We start from the raw sequence: 24,605 nt of genomic DNA, 5'->3' as shown, positions 1-24,605 counted from the left end.
AAAGTAAAAATTCTAGGGCACTTGAGAGACGTTACCAAAACCATCCCATTTCTCCAAGATCCAAACTCTGCCACTGGAAGTTACCTGAAGCAACAAACTCTTCTCGCACACGCAATCCAGCTGCTGCGCAACCACGCGTGCAGCAAAATACTGCTTCGTGAGGTGAAGTCAATCTCTTCAAAGATTTCAGAATAAACAGAAGCCTGAGTTGGAAGAGGAACCTGAAATGCAAATTTATACGTCGTAGCTGACGTGAAAAGAACCATTTGCTGAAGCAATAGCTGAACATAACTCCGGCCCCAGCTCTCCTCCGGTACATCGTTACTAAACCACGACTGCACTGCTTGACTGGAGGAATCAAACCCTCCCTGCGATAAACACGGCTGCAGCTTGCTCAGGCACTATCTGGGTGTCTCAGCCGCTCCAGACCTCACCCTCCCACACAACTTCTTCTTGCTCTGAGCTCAAACAGTTCGAATAACCGCGCCTGAGTCCTGCTGAACATATCCCACCCTCGGTGTGCCTCTCTCAGCCGGCCCTGGTCAGAGGCGGGCAGGCACACCCTGACTCCCGAGGAGAGGCTGACACGCCTCAGCGGGCCCCCGACACCGCCGCGTTTTCTGCTGGGAACTTTTCTTCCCCGGGTGAGAGCAGCGCGCCCCGGCTCCACAGCCACGGCTTTCCTGGACGTGCCCGCTCCTTCCCTCGCCTCCCTCCCGCGGGAGCCGCGCCCCGACACCTGCCCCGGCCGCGCCCCGCAGCCCGGCTCCCGGCGCCGAGGCTGGCGCAGGCGACGGGCCGCTGCCGCCCCCTGGAGGCGGCCGTGTCACGGCGCCGCCTCCCGCCCCGCGCAGCGCCACCAGGCGGCCGCCCCGCCGGCTCCCCGCGGCCGCGACCCTTCTGCCCTGCCGCTCCCCTCGCACCCGCGGCCCCCGCGCCGGCCCCGGGCCCCGCGCCTCGCCGCCGCCCTCAGGTGCCGCCCGCACCGCCCGCCCTCACGAACGCCCTCGGAGTAGTTACCCTGTGGCTGCAGAGCCGCACCGCCGCGGCCGGCGCGGAGAAACCTGTCCCGGGACGGGGCGGGGGGGAGGGCGGTTCTTCCCTGGGAGAAACGAGCGGAGCCGCTGCCCCGCCGCGAAGTGCGCACCGCCGCCGGCCGGCGGCTGCACAGCGCCTGGCGCCGCCGGGCGGGAGAAGCGGGGAGCGTCGCTGTCCCCGGGGGCAAGCGGCCGCCACCTCCGCGGCGGGGAGCCCCGCTGCCCACCACTGGCTGGGCCGGGCGGGCCGCCTAGCGCGGAAAAAAAGGGGGAGGGGAGACGGAAACAACCGCGCAGCCGAGCGCCGGCCGCCCCCCCCTGCTGCGCCGGGGGCTCCGCGGCCGCGGCCCCCGCCCCGCCCCGCCGCGCCCCGCCCCGGCCCGCCGGGGAGGCTCCGGCATAAATACGGCCTCGAGGGGCGCTCCCGGAGCGGCGCGGCTGGGCAGGGGCCGGCGGCGGCAGCAGCAGGGCGTGCTGGTGGCCTCGCCCGGGAGAGGGTGCGAGGGCGCCCGCTCCGCGCACCCGCCTGGCCGGGGGCTGCCGCTCCGCGGCCCGGTCGCAGCCCCTTTCCGCTGCTCCCCTCGCCCACCCCGCCGCCGCCCCCATGGACTTACTGGGCCCCATGGAGATGACGGAGGGCTCCCTCTGCTCCTTTGCGGCCGCCGACGACTTCTACGATGACCCGTGCTTCAACACGTCGGACATGCACTTCTTCGAGGACCTGGACCCTCGGCTGGTGCATGTCGGGGGCCTGCTGAAGCCCGAGGAGCACCCGCACCACCATGGGCACCACCACGGGCACCCGCATGAGGAGGAGCACGTCCGGGCGCCTAGCGGGCACCACCAGGCCGGTCGCTGCCTGCTGTGGGCCTGCAAGGCTTGCAAGAGGAAGACCACCAACGCCGACCGCCGTAAGGCCGCCACCATGAGGGAGCGGCGGCGGCTCAGCAAGGTCAACGAGGCCTTCGAGACCCTCAAGCGCTGCACCTCCACCAATCCCAACCAGCGCCTGCCCAAGGTGGAGATCCTGCGCAACGCCATCCGCTACATCGAGAGCCTGCAGGCGCTGCTGCGGGAGCAGGAGGACGCTTACTACCCCGTGCTGGAGCACTACAGTGGGGAGTCAGATGCCTCCAGCCCCCGCTCCAACTGCTCCGATGGCATGGTGAGTGACCCGGGGAGGACACCCTGCCTCTGAGGTGCCCATACCTCCCAAGGCAGAAGACAGAGCCCCTGCTCGTCCCTTGAGCTCCAGTGGCAAAGGGAGGTGGGGTCCCCACATGCCAGGATCTCTGGGAAAGAAGAAAAATTTCTTGCACGCTTTTTTCCCTGGGATGAGAAGTTAAGCAGGTCCCCCCGTGTCTCATGGAAGAGCTGCTGGGGGAGCGCTTCGGGAGGCGGCCTGGCATGGGCACATGGTGAGCTCTGGGCCCTGCCTGCGCTCCCGTCGCTCCCGGGGTGCCTGTTTCCATCTTCTGCTGTATCATTGCCTTTGAGTCCTCTAAGGACAGCAGAGAGGAACATCCCCCTTGGTCATGGTAGCTACAGGGACACTGATAAGAGTCTGGGTTTTGCTTTCTGCCGTTCGTCATGATAACAGGGGGAGGGTCTGAGCAACAGGAGTTGTTTTTCTTGACCCTTAAGAAAAAGGTTCTCCATTTCTCCTCTTGTTTCATCCCTTCCGTAGACATTTACCAGCAACAGGAAGGAGACCCCAGGCTTTCAGTCCTGCTTGTACGTTACGGGGAGGGGAGAAGAAGGGCGGGAGCCAGATAAGGTGTCTCATGGCCACGTCTTTTCACTGGGACTGTAGGCTTGGGCTCTGGGGTGGTGGGACGTGGTGACCGGAGTGCAGGACGGCTGTCTGGGACGGGATCTTGACAGCATGTTAAGACCTGAAATTTTTTCTGTGCTCTGGAAGGGTTAATCGTTACTGAATTGAGTATCTGTGATTGAGATAGTTGGCAGATTGGAAAGAAGATTCACACAAATGATCCCTCCTCAAAATACAGCCTTTTTCTTAGAAAGAGTAATTTCATTGTGGATTAAAGTGTTGGAAACAAATACAATTGTCAATGTTTTGGGGCTTTTTCTGTACAAAATGGAAACAGGAAGAGAAACTAAAGGGAATAAAAAGGGACAAAGGTAGACTAAAGGCTTTTTAAGAGGAACACGTTTGGAAAAACCTTCAAAAATGAAATCCTAAAAAGACTCATTCCCCTCTTGGTCTCCCTGTTGTAAATTGAAGATACATGTAGGGCAGTATCTGATCAGAATGCTGGAAAACCTCATCTCGTGTGTAATGTTACAGCATTCCATGCGACAATGGTATTTTTCCCTTAGAACAGCTGTCCCACGTAAAGTATTTTGGGGTGAATCCCCTTCTAGCCAAGTGAAGTTCTGCCTTATTGAAAGAAGCTACAGCTTGGTGGCACTTCAGCCAGTACTGGAATGATGGCACAGACTAGGGACTGAAATACGAGATTGGATGGTTACTGGGATTTCAGTAAATGCTGTCCCCAACCAGCAACCTCACTCAGATTGCTCTCCTTTGCAGATGGAGTACAGCGGGCCTCCTTGCAGCTCTCACAGAAGAAACAGCTACGACAGCAGCTACTACACCGAATCACCAAATGGTGAGTATGTGCCACAGCGGCTGCGTGAAACACGGAGATGGAGGCAGTCAGCGCAGCAGAATTCCTCGTGCCTGCTCTGTCTCCAGTTGTTTAGCTGAGGCTGAAAGAGGAACCTGCCTTTTCAGCCAGCGAGCCGTTGATGCCAGTAAAAGCACTGGATTTCCTCTAGATGTATTTGCAAATACGGGAATATGTTGTGGCTACATTTCCTATATTTGCAAATACAACACTTGCATAAAAATATACTCCTCCCTGCAACTAATTTGCAGTGTTTAACCATGTTTTGCATGAAGACCCTTCTAACTCTATCACTGATCCAAACTAGAGAAATCGCTGATTGATTTCAAATCTTCCCTTTCTGTGTGGACTGAATGAAGCCCTGGATCCACCCAGCCCCAAAACTAGTGTACTTTGGTTGGGTCTCTCTTCCGTTTTGCAATTACAGTCTCCGTTTTCTGATAATTGGCATCCTTCACCAGTATTCATTTCCTCTGTATCTTTACATGCTCACAGATGCATACTGTCAGCCACTCCCTGGGGTTTTGTGAAAGAACTGCATCTACTAATGTGAAGCTGGATAAACTGAGCACCTCTTTGTCTGTTTTTCAGATCCAAAGCATGGGAAGAGTTCTGTTGTTTCCAGCCTCGATTGCCTCTCGAGCATTGTAGAGAGGATTTCCACAGATAACTCCACATGTCCTGTACTGCCACCAGTGGAAACTGTTGCTGAAGGGAGTCCTTGTTCCCCTCCAGAAGGAGTGAGTCTGAATGACAACGGAGCCCAAATTCCTTCCCCCACCAACTGCGCCCCACTTCCCCAGGATAACAGCAGCAGCAGCAGCAACCCTATCTACCAAGTGCTATGAAGGCAGGTCCAGCTGGACTGCACTGAAGACAAATTGCTCCATTCAGCCAAGCTCCGAGACCTGCCTTCTAAGACTGAAAAGACTTCTTAAGACTTCTTCCAGTTCTAAAATATCACTCAAAATTCCTTCAAATATATAACTTTTCAAACCTGTATTACTTCAAAATCCACCTAGTTATTTATTGGTTGTTAAACTAAAGTTATTTAATATGTCTAGATATAAAATTGTATACCTTGAAATGGCCAACATTTAATCTGGGCTTGGGGAATAGGAACCTGGCTGTTGAATGTGGAGGAGAATAGAAATCTGCAACAGGAGTGGCATGACCGATCCTTCCTATTACTCCTGTTCTGGCCAAAATAAGGTTGTGGACCATTTTTTATAAAACTTTTTGTATAACTGTAAATAAGAGTTGCTTTGCAAAAAAAAGGGAAAAAGAGGAAAAAGAAAGAAAAAAATTAAAAACAAAAAGGAGGAAAAAAATTTAAAAATATTTAATATTGCTTGGTTTGTTGTGTCAAACTTTTAACTTTATATATTTATACAATGTGGTTGCGAAGAATGTTTTCAACAGTATTCTAAATAAAGACCCTTATTTATAAAATCTGTGGTGTTATCTTGACTTTCATTAGGGCTTCTAGAATTACTAGTGCGTTCAGGAGTGGTATTAAGATCGCTGCCTTGGCACGAAGAAGATACAGGCTCTGATTCAGCAAAGACATCAAGAACATGCTTCAGTCACACTACTTCCAACTACTTGGCGTAAATATATTGCTGAAAAGGGGTCTGCTTTCTTCATATTGTATCTTAGTGATATCTAAACGAATTCTTGCACATCAGAGGTCATTATTAAAGAGATCTGTAAGGTAAACAAGCATGTTTCCCTTCCTCCCCCCAAAGTTTACTATGACATTATAGGACGTGATCTTACAAAGATGTGTTAGAACTAGGAATCACAATAAATCAGACTCTCCAAATTCCAGTGCAGCTACCATAACTTGAAGTCATACAACACTGTCTCATAAGACCAGGTACTATGTTCTTGGCCAAATGTTCATCCAAGTTCTAGTTTTCAAGTGTTTATACCATGTTCGTATATTCTCAGGTGTCAGAAAATAATTGCAAAGGATTTTTTGCCTTCAAGGTATAGATCACAGTTTTCCTCAAGTTCAGGTTGGAATTTAAGCCAAAGATAGGCAGTTTTAATTTGGATTTGAACTTTACGCATCTCTGGCAGTACTACTCCATGGATTTACTTCTTGTTTAGAGCCTCTCTAAAAATAACCAGTGGGCTATGTTTCATTCAGTATATGTGTGTACCCTTGCAGGCTTGTCACGAAACTGAGGAACATTAAGCCCTGAGCAGGTTGTCATTGGTAAGTAACCATTAGGGCATTTCTGTACATTTGAACAAGAATAACCAGCAGCTATAGTCAATGTGAAGCAATCCATTTCTTGTCATATCCCTGTGATTTATGGATTTTGTTTAAACATCACAGTAAAAAAAAAATTAAAAAACCTCACCCAAAAACCAACGCCGATATCGTTATCAGCTCCAAATACTTTGATGACAGATCAGTCGTCGTATTCTTTCTTAGCTGGCTATTAAAGAGGGAAAATGGGTAGCTCTTACCTCCTACGCAGGAGAAAGAGGGAACAGCTAATTCCATGGGAACATCTCCCCCTCCTTTAGTTGTGGGGGTCCTGAAGATCCGTGCTCCATGTAGAGGAGTGAGCGGCCTTGTGCCGAGCAGAACAAACGCTTCTGCTTGCTCCTGGGTCAGAGGCATGCACCAAGCTCGCCGTCTTAGCCAAAGCCAGAGGGGCAGGGAAGGCAGCAGCCATGGGGATTCCTTCCTCGTCCCTGCGCTTGTGATCATGGTGAATGATAAATTGGCGTCAAGGCACAGGACCACTCCACAGAGTAGGCCAGTCTCCCATGGATCAGAGGGGGTTCCTCAACACCTTCATTGAAGTCCAGCTTTGTGAAGGTCTCCCATTGATTTCACTGTGGGCAGAAAACAATCCAGCCTATAAAGGCTGATCTTACCCCTTTCATTTTTCCATTAAAAAGAAAAATTAAATGAACTTGAGAACATGTTATTTCATACTGGCATGAATCAGGAGGGTCTCTCATAAGGTCAGAAAAATGCCCCAGGTTAGTTTGCAGCCTATATCACTAACTTAGAAAAACTGAAGTGAGACAGAGCCTCACAAATCAATGCCTCGCACATCAACAATAAAATTTTCATTGCCTCCAGCAAACACTCCATCAGGCCCACAACACAAAAGATCAAAAGATGCTTTTGTGAAATACTATAGACCTTGTCATCCCCATGCTCTGAGGCTGGTACAAGTATTAATTTTGCTGTCCTGTAACTGGCAACCAAGAAGCATTTTGCCAGCTCAGGCACTACAGAGACTCTGTACGTACTGGCAGCACAAAGTTCGTGCCTGTCTCACTACAGCACCCCACTTCTGCAGCACACAATAGGTTTTACCTGGCTGCAAAGCTGGCACGGCACACTGGACACGGCGCGCTTGTGCTCGACAATGTACGTGCAGTTCCATGTGAAGTCATGTATATTGCATTTCACTGATTTATTTTAGCAACCCAACTTTCCACATGCTGATGTTAATGTTACAACAGAGAACAAGCATTTAGCACATCCCAAAATAGATGGATGGATGAAGAAGAAAAAAACATTCACAGATTTCCTATGCAGAGCCCATCTTTTTCCCATTGATGTCAGTGAGAAAAGTGCACTGGAGTAAGGCCAAAGGGCGTCAGTGCTGATAAATACACATTTAGGTTACATCTATATTTATTTTTGAACTTAAATAAGTAAAATGTGTTCCCTGTGAAATTTCTTCCTATTTCTAAGGTAAATATATTCGAAACAAATGCCTGAAGTTACTCAACTCCTCTGTGCATCAAGAGGACGGCATGTTACTGACAGAGTATATCCCAGTCTATGTGCACATATTTCAAAGCTGGAAATACTTGGACTCAGAGCTCTAGTTCAGTTCCGATAGTGGCAGGGAGCGTAAGCAGAGCTGAGGAACAGATACAAGACGGATCCAACATTTATAGGCTTTGGTTCTTAAATTTGGCTCCCAAAGGTGTATTTAGGCATTTAGGGCTGATCCTGCAAGACAAACCGCAGTCTGGCTTGGTCTACAGAAACGCTCCAGCATGGGCTACAAACACACACCAACAGCCTGAAATCATCGGCTTACACCACACAGGTTCCAGATCAATACTCTGCAGGACAGGGCACCTAAAGAAATGCTGTTTGATTTTAAAAAATCTGAATCCCACAGACTGTACTGACATGGAGAGCCCGAGAGAAAATGGGGGTGGCTGCAAACCAAACCCTTCCTCTCCCTGAGCTGCCTCGGCAGGACAGCACAGACCTGCCTGAACATGGGTTCAGAGCTTTCCACTAAAGATATTAGAATTGTCTGATGTTTCCTATGGAATGCTACCACCAAAGGGAAAGTCATACAGCTACAAATAATTAAGGGAAAGTAGCTGTCTTTGAACATAAAAATAAGTGTGTGTCTTAGGTACGTTTGATTTCCTTTGGTAACTTAAGAAAGCCCCACTGGGGCGGCACGACAAAACCAGTATCATTGGTTTAACTTAAACTATTGCTATGGAAAAAGCCAAGAGGAATAAATTTATACCTCACTTATCTACGCTAAGTGCTTTGATTTTAAACTTCATCAGGTCACTTGCAAATATGAGAATGAAGAGGATCCTTCTACTTTCAATATTTCACAACAAAAAAGTGCAATAAAGTTGCTGTTTTTTTAAAAATAACAATGTCATACACCATTTCCCACATTATCATTGAAGGTGCTACAGAATTTTTTCACATACTAAAAATTCAGTTTTAGGTAAAAAAATATATGAACTATTCTTGATATATTCTTTCTTTTAAAATATTTTATCATCTGTATCCAAAAGTATTAAAGAAATATTAAGTTTGACATTGCTTTGCACCAGATGCTGCTCTTTTAAAATGACTTGTCCCTAGAGTAATACACAAGAGCCTTCAGATATGACTTGTCATTTTAAACACAAGATAAAGACCTTACAAAACCCCACTGAATGTGGAAGGAAAAACAGTTTTCATTTTACAGCTTGTATTTTGCAGAGATATTTGAAAGGGTCAAACTGTGGAAAGGGCAAAACCTGCTCATTTTACTCATAAAAATGGTGTTATCATCTTCAGAAGAACAATACCCAAGAGCGAACAGACAAGCAAACGTTTGTACCTCATGCCACCCAAACATTAATGAGAAGAAATTAGTACTTCCCTTTGGTGTAAAAATTATTAATTTGTTCCTTGAAATCAGTGGCCAAACTCCCAACTTCAGTGAGAAAAATCTCAAGCCACAGCACGTAACGCTGTCTGGGATAGTGTTGACGTAGCGGTGCAAAGCCACGATGCAAACTCCCTGCCGTGCCCCTGTGCTTGTGCTCTGGTCACTGACCCATTCCTATCGCAGCCCCTCTGGATACGCCGATGCCCTGAGCACAACCCCACTGAACAAGCTGGCAGGCTTTACCACTCGCCTGATCTTAAAATACAAACGAGAAACTATGACCATAATAATGCTGAAAGTCTACAACATTTGCAAAATGCGGGCCTGACACAGAGCCTGTGATAGCAGGGGATGGCATGAGGTCATTTTGCATAACTTGCACACGGCAGTCTTGACTTCGCTAACAGCAGGTAAAATGGCCTTCACACAGTCAGCGTGCAAATCTTTGACAAGATGATCTGCATTCAGCGTGTGGGATGGATAATAGGCCCACATGCCAAATGTCCCGGAGATTATCTCATGAGGCGTACCCGAGAACCTCATTAAGCACTATTTACTAATGCTTCTCAGCTCACCCTCCCTGAGCCTGTCAAATGACTTGTTTTCCAGTAAATCTGTTGAACAGCCATGACTTTCCTTGATCTATGCAGCAAGCTCCCTTCTCAAAAGGCTTGTTGCACAACTGGGAATGTCATTAAGTGGAGACCAGTGGCTCTCCTCTCAGTATTTGAGAATTCAGCATTAGTGAGGGAAAGGATGGTCCCTAGAGTAATACACAAGAGCCTTCAGATAGTCCTTTCCCACACAGGTCCCACTAGGAATGAGGAACATGTCTGGCATAAAGCCACCTGGGCCAGTAGAAGGAATCCAGAAATTTCCCTGTGGACCCAGAAATCTACCTTTTGCATACACAGACACTTCTGAATAAAGACCTTAACATTGTAAGCTTAGTAGTGAAAACTGACCTATCCTGTAACCACCAGGTGACAGAAAACCTCAGGGTTTTCCCAATAATACAGTCAGCATGGCACTAAACTCACATTTTCTTTCTAAAATGTCAATAATTTTTGTCTTCTGCAAGCATCTTAGCAACATCAACAAGCGTGCTATTTTATGTAAGACTCAGTGAAGAACCCCACATTCCTCAATAGTGAGGCAAATACCGTATATGAAGTGAAGCTTTCCACTATTTATAAAAAAAATTATTAAAAACTCTGACAGACCATAACCCACTTAATCAGAAGATTGAGGGAGGTTGTGATTGTGGTTGGGGTGGTGGTGTTTTTTTGCTCGGAGGCAGATTCACTCAGAGGTCTGTGTCTCAGCGCAGTCACTAGTGTTGCAAGTCCATGGCTGTAAAAGCGGATCTTCCAAACTCAGGGGACCAGACCTGGATGTGCTGGATAAAACCCTGAAACCGTTGACACCTGACATAGAGTCCTCCCCATCCCACCTGAACTGACCTTGAGCCGGTTTTTGGTCCAACAGCAACATCTGCTGGATAAGCCGTAAATCGCATTTCTTTTGACATCGTTTCTTGGTGAATTCGATGTTCTGTTTTCTCATCGCTCCATAACAGAAAATTTGTTGGTGGGGAAACAGCAAAAATATTCACGGTCTTCAGTCAGCACCTGGAGCCCCATACACTAGGAACAGCAGGAAAAATGTGTTGGAAAAGCCAAGCTCTTCCACACCAAGAGCCTTCTACAGAAACAGAGAGAAAAACTGTAGGAATAGTAAGGGCTTTTTTTCACTACTGCACAAATTTTGGGGTACTACTCTATTTTTCTTCGTTTTAAGTAAAAAAAGAAAGATGAAAGGACAAAGAAAATGGAAGGTCTTTGAAAACATTGTATGGCCTGTGCTGCGAGCAATGGTCCCGGGGGGAAGGTGGGGCAGATGCACAGGAACAGCAGATGACAGCAGGACCATGGTGCAACTCTCTGGTGGCCAGGTCCCTCAGTGGGGCACAAATCATCTCAGCATGCACAGTAACCCACATCTAACAGGCAGCTGTAGAACAGGGCAAGCTGAGAAACAGTCTTGCACATTTGGAAAGCCCATTTGAAGCCACGCAAGGGAAAGGTAAGCAAGTGTAGAGGCGACATACCTAAAGATCATCTGCCTTTTACTTTGGCCATACAATGTCCCTTTCTTTCACATTGGTGCTTTACTTCTGCACCCTAAAACAAATGCACTTGGCTGCCATGACTGAAAGATAAAACCTGGAGAACCGTATTTTGTCTGTGGCTTGGGATTCATGCTCTGTGAGGATGGAAGGATCCCCATGGTTCACTGACCACCGCTGCGTGCAGAACTCTGTGTCTGACTGACTGTCGGACCGGGATGGTTTTCTTCAGTGACAATCTGTCACATTTGGGAAAAAATGTCCTGTGAGACCCGTTTTGTCCAGCTGGTGACCATTTTCTTACATGTGGTTCTGTCTGAAGTTAGAGGTTTCGATTGTCACTGTGGGGCAGACTAGTACAATCCTGCCATTTGCGAGGAAGGCTTTTATTTTTAGTCAGCTGTTTACAGAAGAGAGTCAGTGGGCCTGTATTGGTAAAGCAATACCTTTTTGTTACGAATGTCTTTACTTGGTCTTATGCCACCTTTGGGTTTCCTGAGGCTGGAGCACAGACAATCCATGTGCCTGTGATACTAAAAGGTACATTTGATTGCTACTTGCAGCAGGGTAAGGGGAAACTGTATTCTTGCAGTCAAGTAATATGTACGCTTTTTTATCAGACCACTGGAGGGCAGCATTTCTATGAAAAAGAGGACTGCCACATAATTTGCTTAGTTCATACTTTTTTTTTCCCTAAGCTTTTACACCTAACTCTTCCACAGTTCAGGTGCAGAGTATCATTTCACACGAAGACAACTGAAATTAATGAGCTGAATTCCTACGTAGTGTAAATTCATCAATGTTATTGGCAGCTGACACAGTATTGGCGCACTTACCTGTTGGAATTGCCACAACAAGTCCAAATTCATGGCTTGCCAAGCTGCACTGCTATCTGAAAAACCACGGGCTTTTGTGCCTATGTGGCAAGGTATCCGTTGCCTAACGATGGTTAGGATGAAGACCACCTTAGAGCAAAGCATTTATACACCAGCTTATAGAGGGAGTTCCATTCCTCAAACAGGGCACGTAATGTTCCCGTTACAAATATAATACCATAGAAATACAAATGCATGCAGGGAGGAACATCTGTCGTACTGGTCACTTCGTTCCCTTTGGAAAGGAAGCACAGTATGTGCTGAGCATACATGCTCTACGCTCTCAAAGGCTGTCCTCTACAGAACTAAATACTTCAAGCAGCTTGAAGTTTAAAGCCAGCTGCACAAAATGTAGTCCCAAACATGCCTTTCAAAAGCTTCACAAATGCCAATTACATTAAACGATATGAAAAAAGCAACAAAGTAATGTGCCTAATTAACAAAGCTAGAGATGGAGCCAGCCATTTGGTTTGAAGTACTTCCAAGAGAGATGTTAAATCCAATGGCCAGGGCAACTCTGGAAGAAATAAATTAACAAACTGGGTTAATATTTCAAGCTCTGTGGTGTGTGTGGTGAGGGGAAGCAAAGGTAAATATATCACAGGGTGCTATTTTGTTTGTTTGCCAAGGACAGTTTAGTTTTTGCCATTTATTATTCTTCATATTATGCTAGAAAATATGCAAGAAGGCATGAAAGTATCAGCATTGCGTCACTGGATTTCCTAAATTTATCTTTTCTCCACTTGTTAAATTTTAGCCCAAGGTCAAGAGAAACCACCATTTTGAGTGAATGAATTATGGGATAGACGCATTCACGAAAAATACATTAGCAGTAGTCTTTTATCTTTAGTGCTATGAGCAACCACAGCTTAAAGATTCCTTTCACTGTAGGACTTCTCTGAGTAATAAGCTCTGGTGGCTTGTTCAGAGAATGTCCTGTACATGTCTTTTGTTCCACAATAGTTTTTTTTCTGGTTCTCATAGCTAAGAACTGATTGATAGCTGTCTGGTTCAAAATCTTAGGTACCTGTCATTGGGTAGGCTCCGGCCACCACAAACTCCCCAGTTCTAGCAAGTACCGTGGCTTGAATCCTTTCCAGTACACATCTGTTGGCAGCTCTTTCCATCTGCTCCTTCTTCAACGGTACTGCCTGGTCCCTAGGGAAGAGCAGGAAGATTGTCACGCACTGAACTTGCTTGTTGTGAGCTGGCTGCTCATGTTTTACCTGAATCTGTCATTTCGCTTCATCTGCTCTCTGGCCTTTTTTTGCAGTAAGAATTCTGAGTTCTGCTGTGCATCAAAGGCAGGAAAAAAAAAAAAAGCTATTCCTCAGATGTGGATGACAAAATGTTATTCCTTCTTATAAGTACAAATAATTATTGTTAAAAAGAGATACAGAAAGGATTGATCAGATCACTCGATCCTCACAGCTGCTAGGTATGTAGTAATTCCAGCATGTGTGTTTCGTAGCTGAAGCAACGCATCTTTGACATAGCTTCACTTTGTGGCGAGTGAAGGCATATGCCCTTCAAGCACTCCATGATTATGACCATTACCTGTGGCCTTTTTTTGTTTGTGTTTGTGGTAAACCACACAATGCAGAAAGAGAAAAAAAAAACCAAACCCAAAACCATCCATGTCTTCTATTTTAGACACCAGTGGTTACATCTCCAGACTGGCAGCTGAACCTTTAGGAACTTTGGTTGGCTGAGCATATCTGTCTATGCACATAAGGCTCCTCTTCAAATTTGTCCTATTGCTAATTATGTACTTGTCAACTTGCTATCTAAAGACTAACATTAATTGGCCAGAGTGAAATAAAAAATTTTACTTTTTATTAAGCAAGACAATTAATTTTATATTTTCAGCTCTGAAAGTTTTAATTAGTATTTTGATATACCACCTCTAGCCTGATTTCCAACTGGACCAAATCCTCTTCAAATCACTTGGGCCTTCAAACAGGTTTGGCTGAAAATGCAAACCTTTGTGCATAAACATAATTTTTTTCTTCCAAAGTACCTCAGAGCAGATCCCTAAATGTAAGTGACATTCTCCAGATCCTAGTCAGTCTTAGCTTGGGAGGGGAGATACAGTCAATAAGACAAGCAATATAATATAACATGGAGACAAAGCTCAAGAAGAATCCATTAGCAACCCAAATGCAATCATCTGGATTTGTCCCAACCAGAATTATATATATTTGTGGATATATAGGCAAAAACACCTCATAAGGGCTGCATAAGCATACACTCAGGAAAACTTACAGTAATTTCATTGACTTCCTGCATCACCCTTTCTGTCATGCACTGTCATTTTGAACATACATCTCAATGCTTGGATTATGCAGTGGTCAAACTGGGCTACAGCAGCACAGCACCACTGTAGTGCTTCTGCATGAAGACCTTTTCATATACTGAAGGGTTCTTAAGGGGTTTGGCATAATAAAGCAAATAGAAACTAAAATACTTCTAAATACATAACACAGAGTGCAATCTATTTCTCCACTTTTTAACAGGCAGGATGCATATAAGCTAGAGAACAATTTTAAAAGAACATGTAGAAAAGTATTTTACTTTTGATTACAGTCTGAAAAATTCCACAGAAAGAAGGCCTTCATTATGCATTTGAGAACTGGGCACTCCTTTTCTCTCATCTGTTCATAGGAGAGCCGATAAGCATGCTATTGTAGGCTCTCTTATAGGATAGGAATCCATCCTAGAAGCACAGAAAGGTCCAATTTTGCATGAGAATGGACCATATCTGAAGGAAGATCCACTTCCAATTTCTTGCTGGCCAACTCTGAGTATCTTGTGCCACCGGGATCTTTCTCTGCTTCCTCGTTATTCCCCAACCCCTTCTACTTCTGGAATACCTGGAGGCAGCAAGTACAACTGCAAAACCTGGCAGAATCCACAGATGAATCAGACTGAACCAGTAAACAATGACAAAAAGTGCGGTGTCTTAGGAACAAGCATACCACTGTGCTTCGTAAGCTAAACCATTTAAATACAAACCTGCTGCAAATCTTGTATCTTAGCAGGAATCCCAGCCACAGTCTGGAGGGCTGGTACAACCCTTCTGAACTGAGATGCCTACAGAAGGCTTTCCCAGGTCCTGGAAACTCTGGGCAGAGCATCTTCCTGTTACCTGGAGTGCACAGGGAATGATACTGTTCATTATAGTATACCCCAGAAAGGGAAGGCTGAGAACAAGCTAATAGAGGTGCCATCTTTTCACTGTTTGCCTTGATCTAGCTCTCAATACATCATTTAACTGGAACAAAAGGCTGCTGTTAAAGATGAGCTACAGGCCTAGGCAGAAGCCAGGATCAGGAAATCTGCATTCACAGCAGCTGGCCCAAGATTTGCGACAGAAGGTGGATTTTGCTTTCCATTCACTCACACTTACATGGTACAAATCCTGGTTATTGACAAAAGCAATGCAGCAGATTTCATCCTTAGTGCCAATTATTTAACTAGCATCACTGGAACTATTATACTTTACATCTCTTCAGATGCAGCATACAAAGAATTACTTCAACAGGATTAAATGTCATAATTCATGGGACTGGTTGCATAAATATTTACAAGCTAGAGAACAGCAAAGACATCTCAGAGTTATTGATTCATGTCAAATATTGAGAAGCTGGGTTAATCAAGGGATTTAAGCAATGTGTTAAACCTTTGAATCAGCATTGTTGAGATTTATTGGAACTACTCCTACCTTTCAACATTCAAAGTTTTACAAACCGTTTATAAGAATAAAGATTTACAGGCCATTTTCCCATCTGCTTGTCTGAGAACATTTCAGTCACTATTGCAAACTCAGAGTAGGCTGAAGAAGTAATAACAGTTGTGGAAAGTGAATCATTCCATAAAAATAAAGCTCTTACTTCAGTTTAAAAAAAAAAAAGAGAGAAGAAAGACATGTTCTAATTATTTTGATGTTTTAGAGAAATAGTCAGCTGATAGGCGAGCGTATATATTGTATAAAATGGAGCATGTTCTATACTCCTCAGTCAGAAACAGACCCTAATTTTTTTTTGTAGTTAAATGAAAAATATATACTCGAGGCACCGAGAACTGTATGCCTTGTTCAAGAAAAGACTAGCACCTCCTGTTCTGTATTCTGTATATAGTATATGTGAAATACATATGTCTGTATCTATGTGTTTGTGTCTGTTGCTATGTTCATGCACCTGCAAATTGGCTGAGATTTTAAAAATGTAGTGACAGCATTAGTAGAAGTTTGTTTTCAGGAAAAGCTGACTAGGCCAGTCTCAGAAAGTCAAGGACCTTTTAGGACTCCCCCAGACAAACCATCTCATAAAATAAAGCCATATCACTAGCCATTTCTGAAAGTCTAGTTATAGTACATGGTGGGAGTTCAGATCTACGTGCACTTGTTTAATCTTTCAAAAATCATAGAATCATAGAAAGTTTTGGGTCGGAAGGGACCCCTAGAGGTCATGTAGTCCAACCTCCCCACAGCGAGCAGGGACACCGCTAACTAGATCAGGTTGCTCAGAGCCCTGTCCAACCTGGTCTTGAATGTTTCCAGGGATGGGGCCTCCACTACCTCTCTGGGCAACCCGCTCCAGTGTTTCATAACCCTCATTGTAAAGAATTTCTTCCTTATATCCAGCCTAAACCTACCCTGTTTTAGTTTAAAACCATTACCCCTCGTCCTCTCACTGTTGTCTCTACTAAAAAGATTGTCCCCATCTTTCCTATAGGCTCCCTTTAAGCACTGAAATGCTGCAATCAGGTCTCCCCGCAGCCCTCTCTTCTCCAGGCTGAACAAGCCCAACTCTCTCAGCCTGTCCTCATAGGAGAGGTGCTCCAGCCCTCGGATCATTTTTGTAGCCCTCCTTTGGACCCGCTCCAACAGTTCCATGTCCTTCTTGTGCTCAGGGCTCCAGAGCTGAACGCAGTACTCCAGGTGAGGTCTCACCAGAGCAGAGTAGAGGGCCAGAATCACCTCTCTCGACCTGCTGGCCACGCTTCTCTAGATGCAGCCCAGGACACGGTTGGCCCTCTGGGCTGCCAGCGCACATTGCCGGCTCATGTCCAGCCTTTTGTCTAGATTTTGCTGTCAATTAACTCCACAATTTCTTAAGGGACAATTATTTCTGTTTTGGGGAATGCCTCATCAAAGACAAATCCTGACACTTTTACTACAGCCTCAACTAAAGCATGCCTAGAAACGCACACCATTTCAGATCAACATATGTGCTCCAGGAGAAGCATGCTGCCTGACCCCATCCAGCGGTGTGCTGGATTCCAGCAGGTGCTGGGTGTAAGACAGACAACTCAACAGTTGCCTGCAGTGCTTACTGCCCCTCTTGCCAGGAGGGAGCAATCTTCTCTTTTCCTACAGGAAAGATAGTTTGGGAACCTCCCTAGTCCTTCAGCAAGCAGCAGAACACTCCTTCCACCACATGGCCTTGCTTGTGTGCACCATTCCAGACATCACATTTACTTAGTTCCATCTCCCATAATTTCTCAGCAAAACCAAATGGATTCAGGTGGGAGTTTCTCTTAGTTAATGGAGTGAGTAAAGACCAATGATGATCTCTAACATATCACAATATAACTTCCATTTTTTCCCAGAGCAACTTCCATTTATCTCACAGTTTGATATACATCTGTGCAATGCTGACATTTCTACACCAGCACTCTTTTTGAAGGATCCTGAAGGGATGTGCAACACAAAAAGAACCTTCACTCACAATCAAATATTCGCCCAATACGAATGGACGGAGAACAAAATGCAACCCAGCAGGCAGAGCGCAGCAAATGTTTCTCAGCTCACAGCAAAGCCATGCAACAGCTGAAGAGCACAGATGACAAGGAAGTACATATTCAAGCAAAACTTAGGTAATCAAGAAAAAAAAAATCTAGCTAGGTGAAAGTACAGGAACTAGCATTCAATCATAGCTTCCGCTGCTCCAGCTGCTCTCACTAAAAGCAGCATCGCTTCTTTCAATCAGGCTTTGGGCTACACAGGCCTTCAGACGTGCAGCACCTTTATGACTCCCTCAGTCAACATCAAGCACCAACCAACTATTTTCTCCTCCATTCTCATTCTTTCCATGGAATGCTTTCATCCAACTATTGACAGTTCAAACGGGTAAATCTAACCCTTCAGAAAAATAATATCATCTGCGCAGTTGCAGCTTGCTTTGTTTTTAAGTGAGTTTCAAGGACAAAGTGAGTACATCGCATGCTGAAGTGCATCACAGCTTTCCATCTGAAGACCTCAAACCAAATGATTTACAAGGATCAGTATTAACAGATAGAGCAATTCACAGCATGATGTAATCTAAAACTGATAAAGAACTGCATTGAAATATTGTTGAGTTGTCATGAATTTAATACAAGAGAGCATAGACTGAATTATAGCATTCAAGCATTGCAAAACCAGTGTTCCAGCCCGGTGTGCCTTTTGTTTTGAGATTATAACTTACAAATAAATCTCTCCCTCTCAGCTTCCTCCAGCTTTAAAACATTTTGAATGTGCTCTCCAGCTGTATTCATAGTTGCACACAAAGTCACAGGTTCTCTAAACATCTCTTTTCCCTCTTTATTTTGTTGCATTTGTTAGAATTGGTCATCAAGTTTTTCACAACAACCTTTTCTTTGAAAACTTCGAAAACTGCCTGATGAACTCAGACTTAAATTTCAGGAGCAAGTGCTTCATTAGCTGTCAGGAATGTTGGAGTCCTCACTAGGAACCTCAGTGAATGAAGAGGCTAAAGAGGTGTGCAGAACGAGATACTCTTGTTACACTAGTAAAGCACCAAAGCACACAGAAAAGCTTCCTCATGCGCTTCCTGTGCCTATACAACACACTGTGATTTTAATCTCTCAATCCAGCGTCTTCTGTAAGTGGTAAAATGTCTTCATACAAAAATAAAAAGCAAAGTTAAAATTTCACTCCAAAGTTATGAGTTATTAAGTTTAAGAATATTAGGGAATACGTGCTCAGTCATCTCCCACACTGAGAAGAAAGCTCCTTTGGCGTTAGATTAGAAATCACTGCAATTCTCAGTTACAGCTGTACATAGAGAGCAGGGGGATTAACAAATGAATGGCATGTGAACCCACAAGCTATTTTTTCCTTTGTAGACAGAATTTAGGCTTCTGTCTGAAAGACAACCTACCTTTCATGATATATTATTACCCTGGGGATGCTGAAGCATAGGACAACAAAGGTGATCCCAGGACACCAGATACAGAGCTGAAAGAAGGACTTACTCTGCCTGTGTCATCAGAACACAGGAGACAGTGGGGGTGACCTAACACAACTGATCAAATTAGTATGGGGACTCACTCTCAGTTTTGGTTACACAGTAGTTTAAAAACTAGAATAGATTTATAGCTTAAAGCTATTCTTCCACTGTCACCATTAAAAATGTTGATTTAGAAGAACAGCTAAGGTTATAAGCAGACCCAATGACTTTAACAGGACTGCTCAAAGCGCATATGTACTCTCCTAGGTAGTAGCTGTGTAACTCTGGCCTCTCAGAAGGCTCCCACAAGGGAGGCCTTTAGAAAGGCCTTTCTAAACTCTACACCTTATTTTCCTCACTCGTTGCAGGTTTAGGTCAGCCACAGTTCAAGGCAGATGATCATAAAAATCTCTCACCAGTTGTGAGAATCAGCTCAGGAAACAAAATGTAATTCCAGTGCTAAGGTCTTTTAATGCATTTTAAGAATTGCTGATAACGTTACCTCCTGCTGTTACTGTATCAGAATCCTTTTTCAAACAGACTGTGAACTACTTGAACAACCTACAAACTCCATGTCTCCCACAGAGGTCTCCAGCATTATTAAAATTGGCTTAGTTCTTTCTAGGAAGTAAAACTTAGTAAGGCTAATTACCGATTTAATCACAGAACAGCTAGATAAATCCTGGACGTACACATCCACCTTCACATTAAGTCCTGCCTCCTCTTTCCAGTATAGAGAAGACACCCATCAGGGAAGCACAGAGACGCCTGCTCTCAGTTCATTGACAAGGGACCTAAACTTTCACTTATTCATTGATTTCATTCATTCTTTAACTCTACTGAAGTCAATGGCGTTACACGAGTGACCAAATGCACGATCCGGCTTCCGCAAATCACTGTGTTGTCTCTAAGGCAAGTCTAAAGGCATAGAGGAGATAGGCAACTATTTTGAAACCAAAAAGACTGAAAGTGGGTATGCCTAATTCATGCATACGTTCATCTCGCGTACACAGGGCATTATAGAATCTCTTTATGGCCCTGGAAATCTTTGCAGAGTGAGAGGAGATCTTTCAGAATCCCAGCACCTGAAGATGGAGGCTTCTAGTTTGAGATATCGAGTCTACGTAGGCAGTTATTCTGCAGCCAGAAAGAACCTTTAAAGATACCAAATATAAGCCAGAATAAAAATTAATTATAATATTGTTATTTTTCAGTGGGGGCTAGGGAGTGGAAGTGCCACTCTACAGTTTGGGATTAACCAGACTTCCATGGAAATTTTTTGTCTGAAAGTTAGATCTTTGAAAATGATTTGGTTTGTCCAAACATTCCAATTCATGGAAAATAATTTTTTAAAATGAAAACAGACATTTTTATCACTATATGGCAAGCTTAAAGCAAAACTTTGCTGATACACAGCACCTGCCGGTCTGACTTGGAATGATCATTTTGTGTAAATCAGCAACTACTATCTGCTGGTATCATCTATCACAAATTAAACAAGCGCAAATCATGCTATAATCTATAGTGCAAAGCAAAGTCTTTGTGTCTTAATGCACAGTTATTTTGTGCAACGATCCTCATTTAATAAAAATACTGTTATCTAACACTTTCCCCCTCAAGCTTCATTATAAGCTTCAAATGTGATGTTATCTTTCATATTCCATATCAAAATAACGTTCAAACTTCATTTTCCAATTTATATTTCTAAGAGAGCTTCTCATTTCAGCAGCTATCTTGCTCCAGATCTCACAGCTCCCCTTGCCCACCAATCTCTGATTTAGGGTCCCCTCACGCGCGTTTCGAAATATCCAACTCTCCCATGTCTATCAATACTCCTTTATCAATTACAGACTTTGTGTCTTCAAAGAAACCTCGAAGGTCACTTCAGCATAGCCTCCTCCCTACCTAAGTCCATGAAAACTACCTTTAAACAAGCTTTCCATTTTTTTAACACATACCTTCAGGTGATTTCTAAGGTCCTGTACCACCCTTCAGCAGATACCCAGACAAGAAGGGAAACTGAAGCGACAGTAGCTGCAAGATATCCCTTTTATCCCCACAGCCACCTTAGATCTGAACACCAAAATTCCTAAAGAGAAATCACTGATGTGGAGCAAGGTAGCGTGGAAGACAGGAGCTAACGAGGTGGGAAAGGACCTCTGCAGTTGTGTTTGTGACCAGAAGGACCCACTGACCTCAGATTCACAGGCTCTTAAACCTCTCTCCTGAGTCACCTACCTTCCTCAGCCTCCGCAACTCTCAGAATCCACCCTATAGTGCCTTCCTATTGATCCCCAGTTCTGTTATTATCAGAAGTAGTGACTTACTGGGACTACAGAATAATTGTCACTTGCATTATTTCTGCCAATGGGTCATCATCCTCTTTCCCTTTCTTAATGCCAGGCTTGGGTTCACAGACCTCCCCCTTCTCCCCTTGTGCCATCTGCCTGGCAGTTCTCAAGGATTTTAGAGAAAGTTTCTGTACTTGTGATTCTCAGATTTCTCCCTCGATCATCAACCTTTTGCTCTCTGTTCAATCCCACTGCTCAAGTGGCTGGCTGGCAACTCTGCCTAGAGATCTTGCCATCAGTTCACGCTAGCTGAAGTGCAGGGTTGCCCTGGTTTGGCCTCACTTTCCCTTTTCTCTTCCACTGCCGACAGCAGTAACGCGTTCCCCGTGTCCATTATCTCCCGTCCTTTTTCTGAAGGTCACACGCAAACGGCACCCAGCTCCCGGGCCTTCCCTCCAGCCCAACGGCATCGGACTGATCCGTAACCATTTTCACAGACCAACCTGCTCTTCAGGTCTCTTCTGTAGGTCCTACCGTAAGTACTGTGACGCTCTCTTCTCCGCACCCCAAACACACACCGCGCTCCTCGTGACCCACGGAAGCAGCGCGTGGCCAGACACCTCCCCTCACAAACTCGGCCGCGCCACTCGCCCCTCGGCAGCCCTCATCTGCTGCGCCAGCAGCCCCAAACCCTGTCCTCCCTCCCGGCCCAGCCGAACCGCGTTCCCCACGCCCGCTTCTTCTGCCCAGCACGGCCTTGTCCCCGCCACCTCCGCGCCAGCGTCGTCCCTCAGCCACGTCCCCTCCAGCCGTCGTTTCTCCGCTGCACCCGCAGCGGCCCGGCCTCCCGGGCTCCCCCAGCAGCCCGCTCGTCCCGAGGCGCTGACAGCCAACGGGGCGCAGGACGCGTCCGCCTGCCGCCGCTGCGGGCCCTCTCCCCGCGGCTCACCGGGCTCCTCGCGGGGCGGGAACTCCGCGTGCTCCACACGTGCGTCGCCGGGTTTCGCCTCTTTGCCCTCCGGCGGGCCCAGCCCGCGCGGGACGAGGACGCCGTGGCCGCCTTCGGCAGCGGCAGAGGGGCCGCTCGGAGCCGGGTGCGGGGCGGCGCCGGGAAGCCAGCGCGTCCCGGCGGGGACCCTCACCGCGGCCGCCGCGCCGCTCGGACGGAGCCTGGCGACGCAGGACGTGAGCCAAGGGTGAGGGCGCTCCTCCTCCGGCCGCGGGTGCCGGAGCAGGGAGCCCAGTCCCGGCACCGGTAAGGAAGCACGCGACACGGGAGCCGAGGGACCGCGGGAGCCGGCGCTAGGACCCGGAGAGCGGCGGCAGCACGCCTGCGCGGCGCGGTCCGGCGCGCGGGCGGGCAGCACCGAGCCGCCCGGCAGCGGGAGGAGCGGCGGCGGCGGCCCGTGTTCCCACCCCCGCCCCCCCGCGCGCACCGGCAGCGCGCTCGAGCCGGCGCGGGCGCAGGCGGCGCGGCGGGAGGGCGGGCGCGCGGCGCTGTCCGTTCAGCACCGGCGGGCGGGCGCCCCCCGCCCCGCCCCGCCCCGCCCCGCGGGAAGGGCGCGGGCGCAGCCCCGCCGCACGGCCGAACCCCCGCCGGGGCCGCACCCGCCGCCGGCGCCCGCCTCCGCCTCCCGCCCGCAGCAGCTGCGGGCAGCGCCGTTGCCGCGGTCTTTCCTTCCCCCACCCTCCCCCGGGTTTTGGTGGTGGGGTTACCCCCCCCCCCCTTTTTTTTTTTTTGAGCTGTTGGCCACGTCCCACCAGGGGAGGGCCCTCCCCCTCCGGCACGCACCCGCGCCCCGGCACCGCAGCGCCCGCGCTCCCGGAGCATGGCCCCCCCCGCCCCTGCCCCTCCGCCGCGGCTGCAGCTCCCGCGGCCCCCCAGCGCCTGACCGCAGAGCGGCTTCCCCTCGGCGCGGCCCCGGGGGAGCGGAGCCGGCCGGGGCCCTTCGCCCCCGCGGGCCCGGAGCGGGGCCCGGCCCCGGCTGCCGCCGCGCAGCCGTCCCCTCACGGGCTCGCCGCCTGCCGTGCTCGCCTGGATGAGTCTGCGACATGCCTGATAAGAGACGAGATGGGCCAGGGCGACGAGAGCGACCGCATCGTGATCAACGTGGGAGGGACTAGGCACCAGACCTACCGCAGCACCCTGCGCACCCTGCCCGGCACCCGGCTGGCCTGGATCGCCGAGCCCGACGCCCACAGCCACTTCGACTATGACCCCCGCACAGACGAGTTCTTCTTCGACCGACACCCGGGCGTCTTCGCCCACATCCTGAATTACTACCGCACGGGCAAGCTGCACTGCCCCGCCGACGTCTGCGGGCCCCTCTACGAGGAGGAGCTGGCCTTCTGGGGCATCGATGAGACCGATGTGGAGCCCTGCTGCTGGATGACCTACCGGCAGCACCGCGACGCCGAAGAGGCTCTGGACAGCTTTGGCGGGGCGCCTCTGGATAGCAGCGCCGAGGACGGGGACATAGATGGCACCGGAGACTCTGGTGACGGCGAGGAGGAGCTGGAGATGACAAAACGCCTGGCGCTTAGCGACTCCCCAGATGGCAGGTCTGGGGGCTTCTGGAGACGGTGGCAGCCCCGCATCTGGGCGCTCTTTGAGGACCCCTACTCCTCCAGATATGCAAGGGTAAGCTATGCCACCAGCACCCTCCCTTCAGTCCCCCTCCCTCCCAGCACCATCAGGGTTACCTCTCCGCTGTCAGAGCAGAGCAGGCAGCCATGCGTGTGGCCGTACAAAAGTCACGCCCGGGCTATGGGGACATAACCCCTGCTGTGAAGCAGGCCCCATGCGTGGGGCACAAGTGGACACCAAGGCGTGAACTCGTGTACTCGTACATGGGCTTCCAGAGACCCTCGTTTTCTAACAGGCTCCTAAAAACCCATAGCCTGGGGCAAAGTCCCATTCACAGGTCAGGGAGATCTGCATTATACCAGGTAATTTCCTTCCATGCACAGGTTTTCACAGTCAATCGTCCCCCAGTAGAGAGATACACCTTGTCCAGCCCTCCTGTGAGCTAATGGCTCTCTCCCTGTTACGAGATGGAGAAAGGATCACGGGAGCAGGCAGTCCCTGGGAGACCAGGGGATCTGAAGACTTTTTCAGCCTGGACTGGAAGGAGAGTCTGCTCCTTTCTCTGTTCTCCTACGTACTGTCTTAAATATTTACGATCGTGCTTCTCTGAGAATG

The 24,605-nt window shown here is 47.8% G+C and overlaps 3 protein-coding genes across 9 annotated transcripts in view; 2 read left to right on the top strand and 1 right to left on the bottom strand.

Annotated features, from left to right (window-relative positions):
• Positions 1-1,478: 1,478 nt before the first annotated feature.
• On the top strand, positions 1,479-5,125 carry MYOD1 (myogenic differentiation 1). Its single transcript, XM_009935270.2, has 3 exons — positions 1,479-2,202; positions 3,595-3,673; positions 4,283-5,125. The coding sequence occupies exons 1-3, from the start codon at positions 1,642-1,644 to the stop codon at positions 4,537-4,539; spliced, it is 897 nt and encodes a 298-aa protein (XP_009933572.2). The 5' UTR covers positions 1,479-1,641; the 3' UTR covers positions 4,540-5,125.
• On the bottom strand, positions 5,085-23,457 carry LOC142362035 (uncharacterized). Its single transcript, XM_075427128.1, has 5 exons — positions 23,297-23,457; positions 22,353-22,705; positions 14,893-15,025; positions 12,905-13,035; positions 5,085-6,547 (listed from the first exon to the last, which is right to left on the bottom strand). Exons 1-5 carry the CDS (start codon positions 23,455-23,457, stop codon positions 6,507-6,509), a joined length of 819 nt encoding a protein of 272 aa, XP_075283243.1. The 3' UTR covers positions 5,085-6,506.
• Positions 23,008-24,605, top strand: part of KCNC1 (potassium voltage-gated channel subfamily C member 1) — a 126,855-nt gene continuing 125,257 nt past the window's right edge. For 6 of the 7 annotated variants that reach the window (XM_075427093.1, XM_075427096.1, XM_075427094.1 and 3 more), the window contains exon 1: positions 23,390-24,044. In XM_075427093.1, the coding sequence (XP_075283208.1) occupies positions 23,475-24,044 (570 nt within the window). In that variant the 5' untranslated portion in view covers positions 23,390-23,474. Of the gene's footprint in view, positions 24,045-24,605 lie in introns of all 7 variants that reach the window. The other variant, XM_075427091.1, reaches the window with a different exon arrangement.

This window comes from Opisthocomus hoazin, chromosome 7 (assembly GCF_030867145.1).
Source record: "Opisthocomus hoazin isolate bOpiHoa1 chromosome 7, bOpiHoa1.hap1, whole genome shotgun sequence".
In the NCBI taxonomy this organism is placed as follows: Eukaryota; Metazoa; Chordata; class Aves; order Opisthocomiformes; family Opisthocomidae; genus Opisthocomus; species Opisthocomus hoazin.
Note: the sequence above shows the minus strand (reverse complement) of the source record. Positions and strands in the feature narration are given on the sequence as shown.